The sequence below is a fragment of the Erinaceus europaeus genome, chromosome 1, assembly GCF_950295315.1.
Source record: "Erinaceus europaeus chromosome 1, mEriEur2.1, whole genome shotgun sequence".
NCBI lineage: Eukaryota > Metazoa > Chordata > Mammalia > Eulipotyphla > Erinaceidae > Erinaceus > Erinaceus europaeus.
The window spans coordinates 205,360,158-205,385,082 of NC_080162.1; the positions used below are offsets into that span (position 1 = coordinate 205,360,158).

At 46.9% G+C, this 24,925-nt stretch overlaps 1 protein-coding gene across 4 annotated transcripts in view; it reads left to right on the top strand.

The window, feature by feature from the left end:
- ASAP1 (ArfGAP with SH3 domain, ankyrin repeat and PH domain 1) overlaps nucleotides 1–24,925 on the top strand; it is a 422,920-nt gene that overhangs the window by 333,879 nt on the left and 64,116 nt on the right. For all 4 annotated transcript variants that reach the window (XM_060201453.1, XM_060201446.1, XM_060201440.1 and 1 more), the window contains 3 exons: nucleotides 10,257–10,344; nucleotides 15,510–15,558; nucleotides 20,222–20,385. In XM_060201453.1, coding sequence (XP_060057436.1) covers nucleotides 10,257–10,344; nucleotides 15,510–15,558; nucleotides 20,222–20,385 — 301 coding nt within the window. The remainder of the gene's footprint in view (nucleotides 1–10,256; nucleotides 10,345–15,509; nucleotides 15,559–20,221; nucleotides 20,386–24,925) is intronic.

Consider the following 24,925-nt stretch of genomic DNA (forward strand, 5'->3'; position numbering starts at 1 on the left):
ACTATTTTTAACAGCTGAGTGGTATTCCATTGTGTATATAGACCACAACTTGCTCAGCCACTCATCTGTTGTTGGACACCTGGGTTGCTTCCAGGTTTTGGCTGTTACAAATTGTGCTGCTATGAACACAGGTGCACACAGATCTTTTTGGATGGGTGTGCTGGGTTCCTTAGGATCTATCCCCAGGAGAGGAATTCAAAGGGTAGGTCCACTTCTAGCCTTCTGAGAGTTTGGCAGACTGCTCTCCACAGGGGCTGGACCAATAGACATTGCCAGCAGCAGAGCAGGGGGATCCTTTGAGTGGTAAATTTCTTTCTTTCTTTTCTTTCTTTTTTTTTTTTTCCTTTATGGGGAACTAATGGTTTACAGTCAACAGTAAGATACAGTAGTTGGTACGTGTGGAACATTTCCCAGTTTTCCACATAGCAATTCAACCCCTTCTAAGTCCTCCTCTGCCATCATGTTCCAGGACCTGAACCCCACCCCCACCCCAGAGTCTTTCACTTTGGTGCAGTGCACCAGACCCCATCCAAGTGCTGCTTTGTGTTTTCTTATTTTTAAACTTCCTTATTATTATTATTATTATTATTAGTAGTAGTAGTAGTAGTAGTAGTAGTGTTTTGATAATGATTGACAAAATTGTGAGATAAAAAGGGTACAATTCCCACCACCAGAGTTCCATCTCCCAGAGGGAATATTTTTCTTCTTTTTTTTATTATCTTTATTTGTTCGATAGAAACAGTCAGAAATCAAGGTGGGGGATAGAGAATGAGAGAGACAGAGAGACACCTGCATTACTGCTTCACCACTTGCAATACCCCCCCCTCCCCGGAGGTGGGGACTGGGGGCTCAAACTTGTGTCCTTGTGCATTGTAATATGTGCGCTCAACCAGGTGCAACACCACCCGGCCCCAGGGGTACATTTCTTACCTTACGATTCAATATAACCACGCTGTAGAAACCGAACTCTGTGAGAGCCTCTGACTTACTGTTATAGTACTTTTTCACCTGTAGGCCATGTATTATGTTTTAAATAAAGCTAACATATATTGTTTTAAGATACTAATTCTAGGGAGTTGGGCGGTAGTGCAGTGGGTTAAGAGCACATGGAGCAAAGCACAAGGACCGGTGTAAGGATCCCAGTTCAAGCCCCCAGCTCCCCACCTGCAGGGGAGTCGCTTCACAATCAGTAAAGCAGGTCTGCAGGTGTCTGTCCTTCTCTCCCCCTCTGTCTTCCCCTCCTTTCTCCATTTCTGTGTCCTACCCAACAACGATGACATCAATAACTACAACAATAAAATAACAAGAGTAAAAAAAGGGAATAAATAAATTAATTAATTTTAGAAAAGAAAAAAAAAGATACTGATTCTAACAAATCAGTGGCAGCTTCAATGCTTAAAGGAGTTTATACAAAACCACGTAAACTGTTAGAGCATTAATAAGTATGATGTTTAATGTATTAAAATACTATATCCTTATAACAGTAAATGATATAATTTAAAGGAATATTTAACCTTTAGATGTAAATAAAAGAAAATCATCATCAAAGAAATAAAACATGGAAAGTGTAGCCTAAGTGTTACTCTGTCATGATAATCCTGAAAAAGCAATGTCAAAAGTATGAGAAGTTTTGCTTTTCAAAGATCTTTAACCTACTGAACTTTTTCCCCTCATTGCCACTTACGTTTCAGATAATGGGTGGAGAAGAGAGAGGTGATCACATTCATTGAGCTCCTGGAAGGAGCCCCACACTCAACCCTTAAGCTCACCTACCAGATCGGTCTTGAGTTTTGCTAGTCAGGAGGTCCTTAGGTTGTAGAAACTCCTCCCTTTGGAACTCCAGGGGATCTGGACCATTGTCTGCCATCTAGTTAGTAGTCAGTGAGTACTTTGGGAATGAAATTTCATGGTATATCCAAGTAGGAAACAGAAGAACCACATCCCATGCCTGGGGTATTCAATTTGTAAACAGCACGACCAATTTTCAACACATCACACCTTTTCTCATACCTATTCAGTGTTCCTTTAGAAAGAAAGAATGAACCTTTTAATAAGTAGATTATGCCCAGGGGCCAGATGGTGGTGTACTTGGTTAAGCACACATAGTACTAAGCACAAGGACCTGGGTTCTAGCCCCTGCTCCCCACCTATAGGAGGTAAGCTTCCTGAGTGGTAAAGCAGGTCTGCAAGTGTGTCTGTCTCTCCCCCTCACTTGCTTCCACTCCCCTCTCAATTTCTCTGTCCTATCCAATAAAATAGAAAGGGGAGAAAGGGGTGGGGGTGGAAATGGCCACTGGGGAATGGTAGATTTTTAGTGCCAGTACCATGCCCCAGCGATTACCATGGAGGGGGAAAAAAAAAAAGTAAATTATACCCATTTAACATATGAGGAATGCCTCCAAAAATCCAGCATCCAATTTAAGAAGGAGGGTTAGGAGGTGGCTTTGAGCCTAGCTCTAGCTGGCTGGACTTTTAGCCTTCTAAGAGCCCACAGTGCTCAGTTGAATCCCTTGATGTCAAGGCACATAACCTCTTGTTGCCCTGACAAGAAGAATAAGAATAAAGGCGCGGGACGGGAGAGAGGGGGGCTCCACAACAGCCCAGAAGGCCAGAAAGGCCAACCACAGAAACAAACACGATTATCAGCAGCCCTGCAGGGAGCAGCTGTCACCTGAATAGACACTTGCAGCTACATGTCATCCTCAGGGCTCTAGAAGGGGCTGCACGCAGTGTTCCTTGGGTAACGTCCGCAGAACCAAAGGACCCCGGTCCGGGGGAAATATCTAACTCCTGCTGCAGTGAGTTGCAGCGGAAATACCACAGGTGCTGTTGACTTCCAGCCAGAGACAGAAAATTCTGATGAGAGGATTATTACTCAGAGCTGACTTGGGAAGTGTCATGAATAAGGAAACCACATAGAAAAGAATTTCAGTGGGGGGGGCCGGGTAGCGGTGCACCTGGTTGAGTGCACGTGTTACAGTGCACAAGGACCCAGGTTCAAGCCCCTGGTCCCCACCTGCAGGGGGAAAGCTTTGCAAGTGATGAAGCAGGGCTGCAGGTGTCTCTCTGTCTCTCTCCCTCTCTGTCGCCCCTTCCCTCTATATATCTGGCTGTCTCTAGCCAATAAATACATAAAGATAATAAAAATTGTTTTAGAATAATGGCATTAAAATATCTTCATTCTGTAATGTTAATAAATGCCAATGGCCTAAATTCGCCTATTAAAAGGCACAGGGTGGGAAGGTGGATCAGAAAACACAAGACAACCCTATGCTGTCTGCAGGAATCCCACCTAACTCAACAAGACAAACACAGACTCAAAGTGAAAGGATGGAAAGCTACCGTACAAGGGAATGGAACACAAAAAAGGGCAGGAACAGCTGTTCTCAGTCTGACACAATAGACCTTAAAATAAATGAAATTTTAAAAGATAGGGATGGGGGGTCCGGCGGTAGCACAGCAGGTTAAGCGCACATGGTACAAAGCGCAGGGACCGGCGTAAGGATCCCGGATCGAGCCCCCGGCTCTCCACCTGCAGGGGAGTCGCTTCATAATTGGTGAAGCAGGTCTGCAGGTGTCTGTCTTTCTCTCCCCCTCTCTGTCTTCCCCTCCTCTCTCTCTTTCCTCTCTGTCCTATCCAAACAACAGTGACATCAATAACAATAATTACAACAATAAAACAACAAAGGGCAACAAAAAAAGTGAATAAATATTTTTTTAAAAGATAAGGATGGGCATAACTTAATGCTCAGAGGATCAGTCAATCAAGAAGTCTTTTTTAATATTCCCTTTTGTTGTTGTTGTTGTTGTAGTTATTATTGTTGGGAACATGTGTGAGCCTGATAGAGCTTAGGGAGAACCACCCCCATCTTTGGATGGAGGTCTGAGAAGATAACCTCTTGGTAAGTCTCTCTCAACCGAGGTGAGCATAAGGGGGGAAACTCAGAATTGGTTCTTTCCTTCTTGACTCTTAGGCCCACAGATACCACAGTACTTCCCTCCATTAACTGCAGGCCACATGGCCGCAGATTCACTCATTCAAAGTCACCTTCTGATCACAGAAGAACACACCTTATCACACACTTCATCACACACCTCAGACCCCAGACAAGAGAAATGCCAAACTATATGGCCTTTTGATATCCATCTTCTCTCTGTCTCACCCTACGGGTTTAACCCCTATGCTTCTCTCAAATACCTTTGGATAATTAAGTTGCTTGTGTTATGGAGAATAACTTTCTTGTATCTCATCAATTCCTGTCATACCAGCCCCCTACCTTAGGGGCATGCCGACTGTTAAGAAACCTGTAATTTCTGTCATATTTCAACAATAATTAACTTCATTGCTTTTCTATTTAACTCATGTCCACTTTGCTAATAAACGGACTCTGGGATTCTGGGACTCAAGGACTCAGATTCTAGATTCACGCTAAGAGTCCCCTGGTGTCTTTTACTTTGTGTCACCCCTGTCGTGAGCGAGAAAGAACCAGCCTGTTACCTTTCCCCAGGAGGACACCGTGCCGGAGGAGGAGAGAGACACCCCAAAAATTATTGTTGCCATTGTTGGCTAGGAGAGAGAAATGGAGAGAGGAGGGGAAGACAGAGAGGAGGAGAGAAAGATAGACACCTGCAGACCTGCTTCACCGCCTGTGAAGCGACACCCCCGCACGTGGGGAGCCGGGGGTTGGAACCGGGATCCTTATGCCGGTCCTTGTGCTTTGTGCCACCTGCGCTTAACCCGCTGCACTACCACCCAGCTCCCCAAGAGGTCTTAATGATTATTAACATCAGACATATAAAAGAATGCTAAAATGACTGTTTACCAGAAAAATGCAAATAAAAACAATTAGATATCACTTGAATATATATATATATATCAACACCAGCAGTGATAATAGCTGACACATTTACTGAGTACTGGTTCTGCCCCACATATTCTTAATTACTTATAATCAATAGACTTGTTTAATCTCTGTACCTATGAATCAGATACTGTTAACAACCTCATTTGACTTCAGTGAGAAAACTCTCCTAGGAATTCAGTGCCGTTTGGAATTCCAGCTGCCAGTCTTACTCCAGGCCCCTCGCTCCCCATATCCCTCCGCAGCTGAGCTGGTGAAGATAGCTAGTCTGAAGTGATGATATCAGCGATCAAGCTTGCAGGTCACCTGCTGGGATCCCAAATCACAGCTCTGAGAGATAGATATTCTCAGACTGGACAAGTTTTTTTTTTTAATTTCTTTATTGGGGAATTAATGTTTTACATTCAACAGTAAACACAATAGTTTGTACATGCATAACATTTCCCAGTTTTCCATATAACAGTACAACTCCTGCTAGGTCCTCTGTCATCCTTCTTGGACCTGTATTCTCCCTACCCACCCACCCACCCCAGAGTCTTTTACTTTGGTGCAATATGCCAATTCCAGTTCAGGTTCTACTTGTGTTTTCTTTTCTGATCTTGTTTTTCAACTTCTGCCTGAGAGTGAGATCATCCCATATTCATCCTTCTGTTTCTGACTTATTTCACTTAACATGAATTTTTCAAGGTTCATCCAAGATCAGCTGAGAACGGTAAAGTCACCATTTTTTATAGCTGAGTAGTATTCATACACACACACACACACACACACACACCACAACTTGCTCAGCCACTCATCTGTTGTTGGACACCTGGGTTGCTTCCAGGTTTTGGCTATTACAAATTGTGCTGCTAAGAACATATGTGTACACAGATCTTTTTGGATGGGTGTGTTAGGTTCCTTAGGATATATCCCCAGGAGAGGAATTGCAGAATCATAGGGTAGGTCCATTTCTAGCCTTCTGAGAGTTCTCCAGACTGTTCTCCACAGAGGTTGGACCCATTGACATTCCCACCAGCAGTGTAGGAGGGTTCCTTTGACCCCACACCCTCTCCAGCATTTGCTGCTGTTACCTTTTCTGATGTATAACATTCTCACAGGAGTGAAGTGGTATCTCATTGTTGTCCTTATTTGCATTTCTCTGACAATCAGAGACTTGGAGCATTTTTTCATGTGTTTCTTGGCCTTTTTGATCTCTTCTGTGGTGAATATTCTGTCCATGTCCTCCCCCCATTTTTGGATGGGGTTATTTGTTTTCTTGTTGAGTTTGGCAGGCTCTTTATATATTCTGGCTACTAGTCTCTTGTCTGATGTATGGCATGTAAAGATCTTCTCCCAGTCTGTGAGGGGAAGACTGGACAAATCAATACACACATCATTAGATGGGTCATCAAGGAGAGGGTAATCCATGTAATAACCTGCATGAGATACGGGTGCTGGCCTTGCAGTGCAGACATCACTGTGGTAGAGAGAGAATCATATTGAAAGCTGCCTGTAAGGAGGAAGAGTTTGCTCAAGGTCACAGGTGGGAGACAATTGACTATGGCTGTCCTCTCCACAGGAAGGAGAATGGAAGCAGTGCCCACTTTGATAAGGGAGGGGAGATGGTGTCTAGTTTGGGGAATGAAGGCCTGTAATTTTCCCCAAAGCTTTAAGTAATCTTCCTACAAAAGTGTGGGGGGGGTGTCTTTGGAAAATACCAGTTCTGAGATATTTGGGGGTAGCTCCTTTCGAACAAATGCAGCAAACTCAAGGAACCCAAGAGAAACAGCATGGATGGGAACGGTGCCAGCTTCCTCACACTGTTGGAGGAATCTTTCTGGAGGTTTAAGAACGCCCTCTTTGAAGGCTACTGCTCGCCAGAGAGTCCGTATACAAAAGGGGAGGGGATGGGATCCGGAGTTCTGATGGTGGGAGTTGTGTGGAGTTATACCCCTCTTATCCTATGGTTTAGTCAATGTTTCCTTTTTATAAATAAATTAATTAATTAATTAAAAGTAAGAGGCAAAATGAAAGGGTGAGCTTTTAAAACTGGTTATTTGCTATGACAGAAGATCCATTGAGCAGGAACCATTTTTTTAATTTATTTTACAGAATTACATGTCAGCAGGGGCATAAATCTACTCCAGTCCCACCACTAGAGTTCTGAATCTTCAGTCTCTCCGCACCCCAAGCCACCACAGTTCCCCTAAGTTTGTAGACATGGGCCAACCATCATCTCGAAACTTATCTGTCCACCTGTATACATAGTTGCCCCCCCCCTTTTTTATTCAGTCCTCTCTTCCCCTCCAAGCCACTCATGGCAACATTACTACCTCCATATGTCCCTCTCCATTTCCTCTTCTTTCTCTGGGTGCTGATGGAGCTGGAGTTAGAGCCTCTTATCTTCTGCCTCCTGTCACTTCTCCCCCACTGGATGTGCAGATCAAGGTTGTTTTAGGGGGTGCAGAAGGTGGGAGGTCTGGCTTCTGTGGTTGCTCCACAGCTGGACATGGGCGTTGGCAGGGGCTGGAACCGGGATCCTTATGCTGGTCCTTGTGCTTTGCGCCACCTGCACTTAACCCACTGTGCTACCGCCTGACTCCCAACTAGCACTATTTTAAATGAAAGAAATGGAGGGCCAGGCAGGGGGGCACCTGGTTAAGTGCACACGTTGCAGTGCATAAAGACCTGAGTTCAAGTCCCTGGTCCCCACCTGCAGGGGGAAAGCTTTGAGAGTGAAGCAGGGCCGCAGGGGTCTCTCTGTGTCTCTCCCTCTCTACCTCCCCTCTCAATTTCTCTGTCTCTATCCAATAACAGATAGATAAGATATTTAAAATGAAGGCATGGTATACACTGAGCTACAGTAAGCGATGGTATTGAAAGTGCCAGTTCTTTATCCTTGGGTATGTATAAATTCAAAAAAAAAAAATAAAAGTCTACTTCCTGGGAGTCGGGCTGTAGAGCAGAGGGTTAAGCGCAGGTGGCGCAAAGCACAAGGACCGGCATAAGGATCCCGGTTCGAGCCCCGGCTCCCCACCTGCAGGGGAGTCGCTTCACGGGCGGTGAAGCAGGTCTGCAGGTGTCTATCTTTCTCTCCCCCTCTCTGTCTTCCCCTCCTCTCTCCATTTCTCTCTGTCCTATCCAACAACGACAACAACAATAATAACTACAACAATAAAACAACAAGGGCAACAAAGGGAATAAATAAATAAAATAAATATTTTTTTAAAAAATTGTGTTAAAAAAAATAAAAGCCTACTTCCACGGACTGTGCCCGCACCTCGTTCAAAATGAGGTAGATGATCTCGATTTCATTCTGATTTGTCACCAAGAGGTCCGCACACAGTTAAATGACGCCCAGCGAGATCTAGTGACAAGCTGGTAGGTCACACATGACGCAAAGCACAAAGACCCTGTTTCCGGCCCCTGGTCCCCACCTGTAGGGGCAAATCTTCACCAGCGGTGCTGCAGATGTCTCTCTGTCTCTCTCTCTCACTCTCTCTCTCCCCTCCCATTTCAAGTTCTCTCTTTTCTCTATCCAAAATAAATGAAGTAAAATTAAAATGATGAAAAATTTATTTTATTTTCTTTCAGTGATTTAATATTGGTTTACAACATTACAGTTAACAGAGGAACAGGGTGGGGGTGGGGTAGAGAGCATAATGGTTTTGCAAAGAGACTCTCGTGCCTGAGGCTCCAAAGTCCCACGTTCAGTCCCCTGCACCACCATAAGCCAGAGGTGAACAGTGCTCTGGTAAGAAAAAGAGAGAAAACAAGAAACAGGGAGTCGGGCGGTAGCACAGCGGGTTAAGGGCACGTGGTGCGAAGCGCAAGGACCGGCATAAGATCCCAGTTGGAGCCCCCGGCTCCCCACCTGCAGGGGAGTCACTTCACAGGTGTTGAAGCAGGTCTGCAGGTGTCTGTCTTTTTCTCCCCCTCTCTGTCTTCCCCTCCTCTCTCCATTTCTCTCTGTCCTATCTTAACAACGACAACAATAATAACTACAGCAACAAGGGCAACAAAAAGGAAAATAATTTTTTTTAAAAATTAAAAAAAAAAAAAACAGGAACAATTCTACACTGTTCCCACCACCAGAGTTCTGTGTGTCCCCATTCCCTCCATTGGAAACTGCAGTGGTTCTCCCAAGGTCACAGATAGCAGGCTGATGATAAAATGTTTTTTTAAGACATTTAGTAGACGCCTAAAGTCACTGCAGTCTTTTCGTGAGAGTTAAAATTCCAGTGATGCAGATAGCGCATTTACCCACTCGTAAGAGCAATCTGGCTGTGACACCCGTCACTTGGCTGACCTGGTTGGCTCACAGGGTGTCTGCTTCCTCCTTCCTCACTCCATCCATGTCCCAGCAGCTGTGCCCTCCGCTGAGCAGGCAGCCAGAGTGACCCTCCCTGAATGGAGACTGACTTTTGATCAAGGGAATATGAGTAGCTGTCATCCCCTGCTAGAACCTCCCAAGAAGTTCCCAAAGTCCAAAGTTCCCAGTTTGTATTTGAGGACAGAAATGTATGGGATCTCTGTCTCTTGGTAGCTGACTTCTTTTTTTATCTTTATTTACTGGATAGAGACAGCCAGAAATTGAGAGGGAAGGGGATGAGAGAGAGATACCTACTACACAGCTCCACAACTCGCAAAGCTTTCCCCCTGCAGGTGGGGACCAGGGGCTCCATCCGGGGTCCTTGTACATTGTAATATGTGCACTCAGCCTGGTCGCCACCACCTGGCCCCATGTAACTTCTAACATGTAACTTGTAACATGTAACTTGTAACAACACCTACACGCCTGTTTTCGCTGAGCTGAGCTTCACTGACGGGAGACAGACGACCAGGGACTCATGGTTGAGCTGTACGCAGTATCTCTTTATTCATGCAGGACGCAGCACAATCTATACCAAGCTATGCTGAACTAACTACTACAAACAATCTTGTCCTTATAAATATACTAGCCCAGTAGGGTGGGAACAGAGAGGGTGGAGAGAAAAGTGACTGGTGAAAATCAGGGTGTGACAAGGAGAGGGACGGAGCAGGCGAGAATTCTACCACTGAACCACCAATGCCCTGGAGGGAGGGTGGTGCTTGTTAACAGCGGTTATGTAAATAGAATGCAGTGTTAAGCAGGGGGGATTTAAACCAAATGAAACAGAAGGGGTTTTTAGAAGCATACCAACAGTTTTCTTCACTGGTTAATAAGTTTCTGTGTAACTACAACAATAACTACAACAATGAAACAACAAGGGCAACAAAAGGGAATAAATAAATAAATATAAAAAAAATTTTTTTAAGTTTCTGTGTGTCACTAAGCTATTAGTGAACAGCAGACCTTGTGAGACCTTGTGTCTGCACGGAACTGCAGCTTTCAGGCAGTGCTGATCAACATCTCTCTTCTCTCTCTTCCAGTCCAACAGACAGCCAGCTAAGTTGAACCTTCTCACCTGCCAGGTGAAGCCGAATGCTGAGGACAAAAAGTCTTTTGACCTGATATCACGTGAGTCCTGCTCTCCACGTCTATGGGATCTGATGCCTCTCTACCTTTCTCTGGCCATTGGAATTTTTTTTTTTTACACAAATATCTCTTCTTTATTTTTTTTAACTATATTTATTTATCTATTGGATAGAGACAGTTAGAAATTGAGAGGGGGTCGGGCGGTGGCGCAGTGGGTTAAGCGCACATAGCGCAAAGCATAAGGACCGGCGTAAGGATCCCGGTTTGAGCCCCCAGCTCCCCCCCTGCAGAGGAGTCGCTTCACGGGTGGTGAAGCAGGTGTCTGTCTTTCTCTTCCCCTCTCTGTCTTCCCCTCCTCTCTCCATTTCTCTCTGTCCTAGCCAACAGTGAACAACATCAACAATGGCAATAATAATAACCACAATGAGGCTACAACAACAAGGGCAACAAAAGGGGGAAAAAACGGCCTCCAGGAGCGGTGGATTCATGGTGCAGGCACTGAGCCCAGGAGCGGTGGATTCATGGTGCAGGCACTGAGCCCAGCAATAACCCTGGAGAAAAAAACAAAAAGAAAGAAAGAAATTGAGAGAGAAGCAGGTGATAGAGAGAGAGACAGAGAGGCACCTACAGCCCTGCTTCCACTTGCAAAGCTTTGCCCCTGCGGGTGGGGACCTGGGCTTGAACTCAGGTCCTTGCGCACTATAACATGTGCTCAACCAGGTATGCCACCACCCGGCCCCTGAACAACTTTTCTCAATGGGGCTCCTTCTATACAAGCAAAGGAGATTCCTTGGGGGTGCCGCCCCCCCCTCCCATAGATAGGAAGACAGAGAAAAAACCAGACATCACTCTGTTACATGTGCTGCCCGGGATTGAGCTCAGAACCTCATGGTTGAAAATGTAATGCTCTGTCCACTGCACCACCTCCCGGACCACCCTGGGGTCTCTTAGTTTATGTTGGAACCAATTTCTTTTTTTGTTGTTTTTTGCCTCCAGGGTTATCACTGGGGCTCAGTGCCTACACCACAAATCCACTGCTCCTAGAGGCTATTTATTTCACTTTTGTTGCTCTTGTTTATCGTGATTGTTGTTGGGTAGGACAGAGAGAAATGGAGAGAGGAGGGGAAGACGGACAGGGGGAGAGAAAGACAGACACCTGCAGACCTGCTTCACTGCTTGTGAAGTGACCCGCCTGTAGGTGGGGAGCCGGGGCTAGAACCAGGATCCTTATGCCGGTCCTTGAGCTTTGTGCCACATGTGCTTAACCCACTGTGCTATTGCCCAGATCCCTGGAACCTTTTTTTTTTTTTTTTTTTTTTTGCCTCCAGGATTGTTGCTGGGGCTAGGTGCCTGCACCACAAATCCACTGCTCCTGGAGGTCTCTCTTTTTTTTTTCTTTTCCGATTTTATCAGGTAGGACAGAGAAATTGGGGAGGGGGGAGATAGAGAGGGAAGGAAAAAGAGAATCCCCTGCAGACCTGCTTCACCACTTGTGAAGCTTCACCCACCCCTGCAGGTGAGAAGCCGGGGCTAGAACCCGGATCCTTGCATGGGCCCTTGTGCTTTGTACTATGTGCACTTATCCCAGTGCACCACTGCCAGGCACCCGGTAAATTCTTAGGAACTGTGATGTCACAAAACAAGGTCTAAATAACCAAAGCTTGTCCTCAGGGCCAGTGAAATAGCTCAGTTGGGTAGAGCTCTCTTGCCAGGTGTGCGACCCAGGTTTTGCTGTTGTGGTCTCTGCCTCTTTGTCTCTGTCAAAAAAGGGAAGGGGGAGAGCAGAGCAGCTCCTCGAGTGACATTCATTTTACCATCAGCAAGGTGTGTGTTGTCTTCATCAGTTTGCTGTATGTCTGCACAGCTGACTTTCCCCCAGAGGTGTTTTTTTTTAATATTTATTTATTTATTTATTCTCTTTTGTTGCTCTTCTTGTTTTATTGTTGTAGTTATTATTGTTGTTATTGATATCATTATTGTTGGATAGGACAGAGAGAAGTGGAGAGAGGAGGGGAAGATAGAGAGAGGGAGAGAAAGACAGATACCTGCAGACCTGCTTCACCGCCTGTGAAGTGACTCCCACCACCTGCACTTAACCCATTGTGCTAGCACCCGACTCCCTTCCCCCAGTTTTTTATCCCTGCAAGGACTTCTAAAGGAAAAATTGCGGACCGTGCCAGGGCGCACCAGGTAAAGTGCACACACTACAGTGCTCAGGGACCCTGGTTCCCACCTGCAGCGGGGGGAGGCTTCATGAGTGGTGATGCAAGGCTGCAGTTGTCTCTCCCCTTCTCTTTCTCCTCCACCCCTCTTAATTTCTCTCTGTCTCTATCCAATAATAAATAAGTGATAAGGCCACATTTTAAAAGCATACAAAGTCAAGGAAAGACCATTCCTTTGCTTTCAAGAGCTACCTGCGGACTTCACAGCTGGATGACACTCTGTCCTGCCTTTCTCTCCTCCCTGCATCCAGCCAGTCCTTTTTCTCCGCCTTAGCATCATCTGGGTGGGGACGTGCTGATTTACAGGACTGTGGTCGTTACAGTATCCATTTCCACATCTCCGCAAGATTGCCCCACCACCAGACCGTCATCCTGTTCCACCTCAGACGTCTCAGCCCCCGGCCTCACTAGCCTTGGTCCATAGCTCACCTCAAGGCTTCTTTTTGATGAGACGGGTACTTAAGGCTACCACACACGCCCTGGGTCTACATGCCGTATCGCTGATGTTTTCAGGGAGTGGGGGGAGGTCTGGATTCTTGTAGGTTCTCTCTCTGTGTCTCCCTGTGGATGTATCCAGGGACACTATCACTCACTGGCAAGGCCGTGCCAGTCAAGTGTCCCTTGGGAATCGCTCCAGTCTTGCAACTCGAACCTTCAGTGTGACTTCCTAATTTTCTAGGCCCTTGAGTTGGCTCACCTGGCTGAACAGCTCAGCATGCCCAGCCCTTGGGCTTGAACCCCCCTCTGGTACCACGTGGAAACACTAGAGTTGGTGAACTGGGGGCATGGTGCCTCTCCTTCTGTCTGTCTCAGAAAGAGAGGGAGAGGGGGAAAGAGAAGGAAATTGTGTAGAGGAGGCCGCTCAGCAGCACTGTACACGTGTGCGGTCCTGGGTTTGTTCTGGGGGCTGCATTAAGGATAAAAGCCCAGGGGGGCTAGCTGCAGTGCGGTGGGTTAAGTGTACACAGTACAAAGCACAGGATTGGCACAGGGATCCTGGTTCCAGCCCCCGGCTCCCCACCTGCAGGGGAGTTGCTTCACAGGTTTTGAAGCAGGTCTGCAGGTGTCTGTCTTTCTCTCCCCCTCTCTGTCTGCCCCTCCTCTCTCCATTTCTCTTTGTTCTATCCAATAACAACGACAACAACAAAAATGAGAAATTTGGCTGCCAGGACCAGTGGATTCTTGGTGCAGGCACTGGGCCCCAGCGATAATCCTAGAGGCAAAAACTAAATAAGTTCCTGACCATTAGACTCTTTCTTACGTCGTTGTATGGATAAATGTCCTCACACAGTCCTGGCCCCATAGACAGATGAGTCATGGGAGTCTTTGAAGTTCATACTGTGTGTGATCTTTGTGACTGAAATATGTCCTAGGCTATTAATGAGATATCAGAAATTGGAATTATGATGAAGCTTCCAAAAGTGAAGAACCCCCTTGATCTGTGAGGCCAGGCAGTGGCGCACCTGGTTAAGCACATCACAGTTCAAGCCCCTGGTTCCTGCCTACAAGGGTGGAAAGCTTCACGTTGCAGGTGTCTCTCTCTCTCTCTCTCTCTCTCTCTCCCTCCCCTCTCAATTTCTCTCTGTCTCTATCCAATAACAAATCATTAATATTTTTTTAAAAGAACCCCTAGATCTGAGAACCTATAAGTAATAACATGGACCGCGTGCTTGACAGACAAAAGGCCAGTTTCCCATTTGCCAGGAGAGCAGATTGGGCTCAGAGCGGTTCACTATTCCTACAGAAAGCCACACCGCAGTCAGGCCAGGATCTAGTCAAGTCTCCTGTATGTTAACTGCCCTGACTCACGCGCCCTCTCTTCCCCACTGAGGGCGTTGATGGGGAGGTGGGAGCCACCTGCACCGGTCTAGTAGCGATGCTAAAGATAAAGGCCACCACGAGCGCCATGTTCTGAGACGGATTTTCCCTCACTTACACCTGCCCAGGCTGTCCAACTTGGCTGCTCCCTCCTCCCCAGAGTCTGATTCAGCCAGGTTTACAGTCCAGACTCCTCTGGGGCAGAGCACGATTAGGCATCAGAGCTGCCCTGCAAATCACACACCATCGCTGGAGAAGGCATGATTTTCTAAAGCGTGGACTCCCATGAAGAGACGAAGTGAAACGTAAATGAAAGTAAATACTAAAGGGCCAGCTAGGACTCTCCAGATTGCCAAGGAGGACCTAGCCTCCTTGCCGCGGCTTATTCTTCGAACAGTGCCAGAGGTGGGGCCAGGCAGTGACGCTCCGGCTAGAGTGCGCAGATTACAGCGCACAGGGACCCAGGTTCCAGCCCCCAGTCCCCACCTTCAGAGTGGGAGCTTCCCAAGTGGTGAAGCAGGACTACAGGCGTCCCTCTCTCTAGCTCCTCTTTCCCTCTCGACTTCTCTCTGTCTCTATCCAATGAATAAGTAAATATTAAAAGGGCCATGTGTTGGCATCTTATTTTATTGTTTCCTTATATCACACTTCAGAAAAGTAGTATCAACAGAGTGGGGTGCGTAGCTACTGGGAAAAAAAAAACTGGTTTAAAAGTACACAGTAATATATAACATTCTTTCTTTTTTAATATTTATTTATTCCCTTTTGTTGCCCTTGTTGTTTTATTGTTGTAGTTATTATTGTTGTTATTGATGTCATCGTTGTTGGATAGGACAGAGAGAAATGGAGAGGGGGGAGAGAAAGACAGACACCTACAGACCTGCTTCACCACCTGTGAAGTGACTCCCCTGCAGGTGGGGAGCCGGGGGCTCAAACCGCGATCCCTAAGCCGGTCCTTGCACTTTGCACCACCTGCGTTTTAACCAGCTGTGCTACCGCCTGACTCCCAATATATAACGTTCTATATAACTATATATAGTAATGTTTGAATCCTCCCTTGATTGTATTTTGTTTTCTTAGGAACTTTGAAAATCTACATTATACCTGAAGTGATTCTGCTTGCTGATTCTGCTGTTTTTGTTTGTTTTTATCTTTCTTATGTTTTAGATAATAGGACATATCACTTCCAAGCAGAAGATGAACCGGACTATGTAGCGTAAGTAGTTTTGGAATCATAACGAGATGCCTTAATTTGAAAAAGCGCCTCCCAGGGGCCAGGCGGTGGCGCACCTGGTTAAGCACTCGCATTACAGTGTGTAAGGACCCAGGTTCAAGCCCCTGCTCCCCACCTGCAAGAGGGAAAGCTTCACAAGTGGTGAAGCAGGCCTGCAGTTGTCCCTCTTGTCTCTCTCCCTCTCTGTCTTCCCCTCCCCTCACAATTTCTCTCTGTAGCCAATGACAAATATCTTCCTCCCAGTCCTCAGCGAGATTCCCCTTTCTCTCCCCTCTGGTGTTCTTGGGGATAGGCAGAGGCCTCTGGAGATCGAGAGCTTCTTAAGGGCAAGAACTGTTGTTCCACACCTTTTGATCACAGTGTCTGCACTTAGGAGTTAGTTACCCAGTGTTTTAGTCACGGGGCACCTGACTCTTATTTGATCCAAGCTGGAAAGTGTGACCCAGAAGAAAGAAAATTGGTGGAAGAAAGCAGCCCAGGACTTGAAAGCCTGAAGTCCTAAGTTCAGTATCCGGCATTCCAGCAGCCATGTGCCAGACTGATGCTCTCCTCTCTCCTCTCTCCTCTCTCCTCTCTCCTCTCTCCTCTCTCCTCTCTCCTCTCTCCTCTCTCCTCTCTCCTCTCTCTTTTCTTCCCTCCCCTCCCCTCCCCTCCCCTCCTCTCCTCTTCTCTTCTCTCTCTCTCAAAATTAACTCAAAGCAGCAAAAGAAGAAACAAAACATAATTCTGTACGATTTTCTTCCTTCTGCTTCTTTGTATGTCTGTGACTCCAAAACGATTTGCAAAGCGTTTTCAGTTGTCAGAAATAGTAGGTTTATTTGGATGTACATTTTGGAATGTAGACATTGCACTCTACAAAATTTGAATTGTTTCTCCTAACAATGAGTCGTCCTCCTTTCAGTCCATATTTTCTTCTGATCAGCCTGACAAGCTTGTTTCTTGCTCATGAACTATAAAGAGGCCAGTGTGACACACTGGAGAGAACCCCAGATAAAGGGGTCAGCACATATGTTTTTACATCCCTCTCATGAACGTCTCAGTCTGGCTCTGGGACCCCAGGAAATTGTAGACCTCTGAAGGCTTCAGTTTCTTCACCTACAGAGAAGTAAAAACTCAGGCTGGGACACCTGGTTAAGCATACATAGTACGAAGCGCAAAGACTCGCACAAGGATCCCGGTTTGAGCCCCCGGCTCCCCACCTGCAGGGGGGTAGTCGGTGAAGCAGACTGCAAGTGTCTGCCTTTCTCTCCCTCTTTTTTTTTATTCTTGTTGTTATTGATGTTGTCGTTGCATAGGACAGAGAGAAATGGAGAGAGGAGGGGAGACAGAGGAGGGGAGAGAAAGACACCTGCAGACCTGCTTCACCGCCTGTGAAGCGACTCCCCTGCAGGTGGGGAGCCGGGGGCTCAAACTGGGATCCTTACGCCGGCCCTTGCGCTTTATGCCATGTGCACTTAACCCACTGCACTGCCGCCCAACTCCCAATTTCTTTCTCTCTCTTTCTTCCCCTCCTCTCTCAATTTCTCTCTGTCTCGTCCAATAAAAAATGGCCTCCAGGAGCAGTGGATTCATAGTGCCAGCACCGAGCCCCAGCGCTAACCCTGGAGGTAGAAATAAATAATAAAACTAAAGAATTAAAACTCTAACTCCCAGGCATGCTAGAAGATTATATTTCCAAAAGTATAAGCATTTGGCACATTTTAGATACTGCTAATAAGAAGCAAAATATCGTCGTACTTAAGAGAAAAGAAAGGCTTCAATCAGAGAAGCATTCCAGTGACAGCAATTCAGCCGCTGTAAAATGAGCGCGCGATTGGTCCTCTTGAACCCAGTGTTACCTGCTTTTAACCAGATGACTTCTAGTTTCTAACGTGAGAGCAGATCACAGGAAGATTCCTCTTTAATGTACAAGATGCCCTATCCTTGTATATAGCTGTGCTATTGGATGCTTCTAATCTACTTGGTCTAGGCTTTTGAGAGAGTCCGCATATCAAATACACAGCCTATATATTAAAAAGATTCAGTTTGTGTTTTGAAAAACTTTGAGACATACAATTGATTTTCCCCCCTCTCATATTAATTAACTACTGATTTATATGTCTACATTTTGCTAGGAGTGTACATAAACACCATTCCCACCACCAAAAGGCTGTGACCCATCCCTCCCACCCACTCCCACCCCCCACTGGCCCAGGAAGCTGCATGTCTACCCCTCACCACAGGGTTTTTACTTTGGCACCCTACTTACAATTTGGTCAGGTCCTGCTTTTAGTTTCCCTTTCAGATCTTCTTCCTCAGCTTCTGTTGATGAGTGGGATCATCCCATACTCATCTTTATCTTTCTGACTTAGCTCACTTAACATAATTCCTTCTAGCTCTGTCCAAGATGGGTCAGAGAAGGTGGGTTCATTGTTCTTGATAGCTGCATAGTATTCCATTGTGTATATATACCACAGCTTTCTCAGCCACTCATCTGTTGTTGGGCACCTGGGTTGCTTCCAGGTTTTAGCTGTTATGAATTGTGCTGCTGTGAACACAGGAGTACACACCTCTTTCTGGTTATCCTTTCCCAACTGCTGGATGGGTTTCTCTCTAAAGCTGTCAAGTGTGTTTGCACAACTTCCTAAGGGTAAGCGCCACCAAGAGGCAGTGGTGTGACTTGCAATTCACAAGTCCAAGGGAATCTGCTCAGATTTTTTATTCTTATTGCTGTCAGTGTTACATATCTTAAAACTCTGTGCATGGCCTTTTGTTAAGTGTTCATTTCTTTCTGCAAGACACACATATCAGCGAGAGACTTGGTGATGGGCATCCCTGATCCCTGCTGAGAGTAGATCTTAGCTGTCTACACAAGAGGGAAAAGCAGACTTGATTTGGACATGGTTTTCATCTTCTTAAAGAACTAAATTGTAGTGTTCCAGGAGATGGTGCAGTGGATAAAGCATTGGACTCTCAAACATATGAGAACCAGAGTTCAATACCTAGCAGCACATGTATCAGAGTGATGTCTGATTCTTCCTCTCTCTCCTCCTATTTTTTCTCATTAATAAATAAAATCCTTTAAAAAAAAAAGTTAGGGAGTCGGGTGGTAGCGCAGCGGGTTAAGCACACATGGCACAAAGCGCAAGGACTGACATAAGGATCCCGGTTCGAGCCCCCGGCTCCCCACCTGCAGGGAGTCGCTTCACAGGCGGTGAAACAGGTCTGCAGGTGTCTGTCTTTCTCTCCTCCTCTCTGTCTTCCCCTCTTCTCTCCATTTCTCTCTGTCCTATCCAACAACTGTCAGGCCTTAAGCCATCCCCCCCACCCGCTTTGCTCCATCCTCCAGTGCTGATACTATGATTTATTTACATAATCACTGTTTTGCCTGAGACCCGCCCTGCCTGCAGGGTATTAATTAATCCCACAGGTTAAAACCTTTGCAACAGTTGCTAAGGGAGCTTCTACCTAGCCCCCTCTTTCCTTTTCTCCACCCCCTTTCCTAGCCATTTCCTTTTCCGACTTGCCAATTCCAATTCAAAATATATAAGCATCGTCTCTGATCAGTAAAGGCATTGCGTTCCCGCTCTGCCACGACTTCCTGGTCTCTCTCCCGCACGTCACTGAGTCAGCAGCAGCCCAGGTTGGCTCCCATCAAGTTCTCTCGAACCCAGAGAACACGTGCCCAGGAAGAAACACCCTCACGCTAGCCCGGCAAACAACAACAGCATCAATAAAACAACAATAAAAATAAATAAATAAAGAGATTTTATTTCCCCTCCTCATTCATAAAAACAATACAAAATCATTATGTATTTGGATAATTCCAGAACAACACACTGATTCATTTGCTTTTATTTTATTGATTTGATAGGATAGAGAAAACCTGAGAAGGGAGAAAGAAATATACCTGCAGCATTTCTTCACTGTTAGTGAAGCTTCCCCTCACAGGTGCAGGCTGGGGGGGTTGAGCCTGGGTCCTTGTGTGTGGTAACGTGTGCAGAACCAGCCTCGCTACCATCCGGCCCCCTGAGCAATTCATTCTTCCTAAAAAGAATCACTTAGAGACAGCTAATTTCCTTAGTCTTTTATACATACTTCAAAAATACATACTTTGTACATATGTTTAAGTTTAAGAATTTCTGATGAAAAATGCTTTTCTACCAGGGTTCGAACCCCGGGTCCCCAACTGCAAGGGAAAAGCTTAAATAGTGGTGACGCAGGGCTGCAGGTGTCTCGCTGTCTCTATCTAATAAATAAAGATTTTTTTTTTTTTTTAAATTTATATATATATATATTTTTTTTTTACAAAACATTTTGTTGTGAGCATTTTCCCCCAGTGTCACCCAGAAATGAGTTGAGTTTTTTTCCAGTAACTAGTTGATTTTGAGCGTTACTTTAGGCTTTCTTAGTCATTGTGGGATGCAGAAGGTGGGAGGTCTGGCTTCTATAATTGCTTCCCCGCTGGGCCTGGGCGTTGGCAGGGCCATCCATACCCCCATATATTGATTTCCACTCTTCTATTCTCTCTTGCCTTGGCCGCTTTCCTCACTTCGTTGCCAACTGGGGGTGTGGGAGACTCTCTTGGGAGTTCTTGAGGGGATGAATTCTGGCAGTGGAGAGAGAGGCTGGCCAGGCTCTTACCTCCTCCATGTTCTGCCGCCAGATGGATATCGGTGCTGACGAACAGCAAAGAGGAGGCCCTGACCATGGCCTTCCGAGGAGAGCAGAGCACGGGGGAGAACAGCTTGGAGGACCTGACGAAAGCCATCATAGAGGACGTGCGGAGGCTGCCGGGGAACGACGTCTGCTGCGACTGTGGCTCCTCAGGTATCACCTCCCTCCGGAACCCAGCTGCCTCCTACAGCTGGACGTGTGCGTGCGTGGGGGGGTGAGCGTGTGTGCATGTGTGTGCAGGGGGTGTGTGTGTATGTATGTATGGGGGTGTGCATGTGGGCTGTGCCTTCATGTGGATGCGGGGGTGTGTGTGAGCACATGTGGGTGTGGGGGGTGCATGTGTACATGTGTGTGCTTGTATGTGTGGGGGTGTGCGTGGGGGGTGCATGTGTGTGGGGATGTGCCGGGCTAGCATCACCAGACAGAGACTCTGGAACTCGTGGCTGAGCGTGAACGCAGTGCAGTGCCTTTATTGATCAGAGACAACGCCTTTATATCTTTTGAAACAGAAGTGGCAGGTCGGAAAAGGAAATGGCTAGGAGAGGGGTTGGAGAGGGAAAAAAAAGAGTGCAAAGGTAGAAAGCTTCCATAGCAGCTGTTTCGAAGGTTCTAACCAGTGGGATTAAACCAATACCCTGCAGGCAGGGCGGGTCTCAGGCAAAACAATGATTCTGGAAATAGACCACAGCATCAAGCAATGCAGGGGACCTGGCGTAATGACAAACAGGGATGTGTGGGTGTGGGGGGGGTGTGAGCACATGTGGGGGGATGGAGGGTGCATGTGTACATGTGTGTGCATGTATTGTGGGGTGTGTGTGCATGTATGTGGGGGTGTGGGGGGGGTTGTGCCTGCATGTGGATGTACGGGTGTGTGTGAGCACGTGGGGTGTGGTTGTGTACGTGTGTGGGGGGCTGAGTGCCTGAGTGAGTGTGTGTGTGTGTGTGTGTGACTGTGTGTCACTGGATCTTCACCCCCACTCCAGACCGACTTCTTTAGAGAGAGAGAGACAGGGGGAGAGCGCCGCATGGCACCAAAGCCTCCTCCGCTGAGCGGGGCCTGTGTAAATGCGGCTTCACTCGTGGCAAAGCAGGTGCGTCGCCTAGGTGAGCGATTTCCCCAGCCTGTTTCTGGTTCTGTTTTGTTTTTTCTTCCTATAAATCCCATTGGTAAAATCAGCTTGCCCTTCCCAGCTCTCGAGCACCTTTTCCTTCCTGTTTGCTCTCCCTAAGTGACCACCTGCCTAAATGCTGCCTTTCTTGGAAGCGCTGGGGCCCTTGGCGAGAGAGCCTGGATCTGAGCACACGCATCCTGGCTTTGAGCCTCACGCCGGCTGTTTGGCCCGTGCACACAGAGCCTGTAGCTCTCTGGCTTCAGCCTTCTCGGCCTCAGAGCAGGATGCTAACACTCTGTGAAGCGGTGTGTGTGGCGTGGCCCACGCGGGGCGCAGGCCTTTCCTTCTCAGCCGACCTCTGAGCCATGTTAGTGACACCTTTCTGCGACCTTCTGTTGACGACTAAGAGTCACGGTGTCCGGGCATGAACAGTAGCTAACCTTTGTTCAGTGCTTACACATCAGTTAAGATAATTTCGCTCTCTTCTTTTTTTTCTTTTTCTTTTTTTTTTTTTTTTTTGGCTTATTTTAATCTTACTGAATTCTCACCGAAGTTTCCGGGCAAACTGGGAACTCAGAGAGGTTGAGTGATTTGCCCAAAGTGACACAGCTGGCAGGGGGTCAGAGCATGGGCGTAGAGCCTGGGAGAGAGCAGAGTGGTTACACAAAAGACGTCCTAGCCTGAGGCTCCCAGCACCACTATGAAAGAGAACTGAGAAGTGGTTTGGTTTAAAAAACAGACAGAAACATAGGTTCAAACCTGTTGAGGTTTGGGATTCAGCCCCCTGCCCCTTATTTTGTTTTTGTCATCACTGGGACGTCACTGTTCCAGACTAATATTTTCAGATAGAGACAAGCAGAGAGGGGGCACCCAGGTAAATGCACATAGTACTAAGAGCAAGGACCTGTGCAAGGATCTGGGTTCGAGCCCCTGCTCCCCACCCGCTGGGGGGGGGGGATGCTTCAAGTGTGTTGAAGCAGGTCTGCGGTCTCTCTCTCCCTCTTTATCTTTTTTTTTCCTCCAGGATTATTGTGGGGCTCAGTGCCTGCACTAGGAATCCACGGCTCCTGTGGCCATTTTTTCTTTGTCTGTCTTTCTTCTTTTTTGTTGGATAGAAATTATTAGGGGAGAGGTGAAGAGTAAAGAAAAAGGAAAAAAAGAGAGACACCTGCAGAGCTGCTTCACCACTTGTGAAGTGACCTGCCAGGCTAGCCTGAGGGCGTTTCTTCAGGCACTGCTCTCTGGGTTGGAGAGAACTCGACCAGAGCCAACCTGGGCTGCTGCTCACTCAGCGTGGCGAGAGAGACGCCAGGAACTCGTGGCTGAGCGGGAACACAGTGTCAGTGCCTTTACTGATCAGAGAAAACTCCTTTATATGTTAGAAGCTGGAAGTGGCAGGTCAGAAAAGAAAATGGCTAGGAGAGGGGCAAGAGAAGAGAAAAGAGCCGAAGGTAGAAAGCAGCTGTTGCAAAGGATCTACCCTGCAGGCAGGGCGGGTCTCAGGCAAAACAATGATGATGTAAATAGACCACAGCATCAGAGCAGGGGGGGCTGCCCGACAGTGAACCCCTCCCCACCAAGTGGGATGCCAGGGGTCCTTATTCTTTATACTATGCGTACTTAACCCAGTGTGCCACTGCCTGCCTCCCCCCACACCTTTACTTCTCTACTTCCCCTCCTCTCTCAATTTCTTTCTGTCCTATCCAATAAAAAAGCAGGGGATTGTAGTGCAGGCACCAAGCCCCAGCAATAACCCTGGAGACAGAGAGCAACAGGGACACACACCACATTATCAAAACTTCGCTCAGTGTGGTAGGGACCAGGCTCGAATCTGACAGAGCAGGCACTACCAAGGTGAGTTGTTTTAGCAGCTGGCTGTTTAAGCATTGCATCACGAGCTCGTCCTGTTTTACTTGTGGAGATGAACTTCCACATAAAAACTTGCCATAAGCGCGTCAGAGACAAGTCTCAACATTTTCTGCTGTCTCATGTGTGTGGTAGTGACTCACGCGGTGCAAGAATATGGTCGAAGAATAATACATGCTCAGGTATTTCACTAGCCAGAAAGAAGCTTTGTCCAGAGCAAGCCCTGAAGGCCTTAGCAGCAGAAGAAATAGATGTTTGGTGTTGTTAAAATTCGGAGGCTCCAGCTGGCCGGGCTAGCTTCACGGGCGGGTAACAGAGACGACCAGAGACATACGGCTGGGCAGGGAAGCTGTATTTCTTTATTCAGGAACAACGATTCATAAACTAAACCAAACTAATCACCAAACAGAACTCTGCTGCCTCTTTCCCCACGGCGGCGGCACCAGCACTCTCTTAACTCTGCAACTCTCCAACTCTGGAACTTTGGAACCCTCTCGGGGTTCCTTGGGGCGGGGCCAAGCGGGCCCGCGAAACTAACTGGACTGATCCAATTTTCTTGGCGGGGGAGAATTAGAACAACCCAATGTAAAGCATACAACAGTTTGGGGGCTGGGCAGTGGCGTTCCCCCATTGAGTGCAAATGTCACCATGAGCAAGGACCCAGGTGGAAGGAAGTCCTTGGTCCCCACCTGCAGGGGGATGGGGAGAGGAACTTGAGCTTCACAGATGGTGAAGCAGTGTCACAAGTATCTCTTTATCTCTCTTCCCTCTGAATTTCTCTCTGTGCGATCTAGAAAAAGGGAAAAAAAAAAAGACCACTTAGAATAGTGGACTTGGGAGTCAGGCGGTAGCACAGTGGGTCAGGGGGTGTGGCGCAAAGCACAAGGACCAGCTTAAGGATCCCGGCTCCCCACCTGCAGGGGAGTCGCTTCACAGGCGGTGAAGCAGGTCTGTAGGTGTCTTCTCTTTCGTTCCCCCTCTCTGTCTTTCCCTCCCCTCTCCATTTCTCTCTGTCCTATCCAACAACCATGACAGTAATAACAATAATAATAATAACAACAATGACAATAAACAATAAGGGCAACAAAAGGGAAAAAATGAATAAATAAAGTTTAAAAAAAAATAGTGGACTCACCGTGCAGGCTCTGAGCTCCAGTGATACCCCTAGTGTCAATTACAAAAAGGAAAAATTGAATAGGAGTATTAAGTATAAAGGTGGACAGGTAGTTGTACTGCATCTCTCCCTCTCAATTTCTCGGTCTCTGTCGTGTGTGTGTGTGTGTGTGTCTGTGTGTGTTTTACTTTTCTTTAAACCTTTTTTTAAATTTTTTAAATTTATTTATTTTCCCTTTTGTTGCCCTTGTTTTTATTGTTGTTGTAGTTATTATTGTTGTTGTCGTTGTTGGATAGGACAGAGAGAAATGGAGAGAGGAGGGGAAGACAGAGAGGGGGAGAGAAAGACAGACACCTGCAGATCTGCTTCACCGCCTGTGAAGCGACTCCCCGGCAGGTGGGGAGCCGGGGCCTCGAACCGGGATCCTTACGCCGGTTCTTGCTCTTCGCGTCACGTGTGTTTACTTTTAAAAGATTTATTTGTGTGCCTGAGAGAGGGACTGTGCACTGCTCATCTTTGGCCTGTGGTGGTCTTGGGGACAAATGTGAGACCCCTGTGGGCCTTAGACATAGAAATCTGATATACAGCCTCTGGCCTGTCT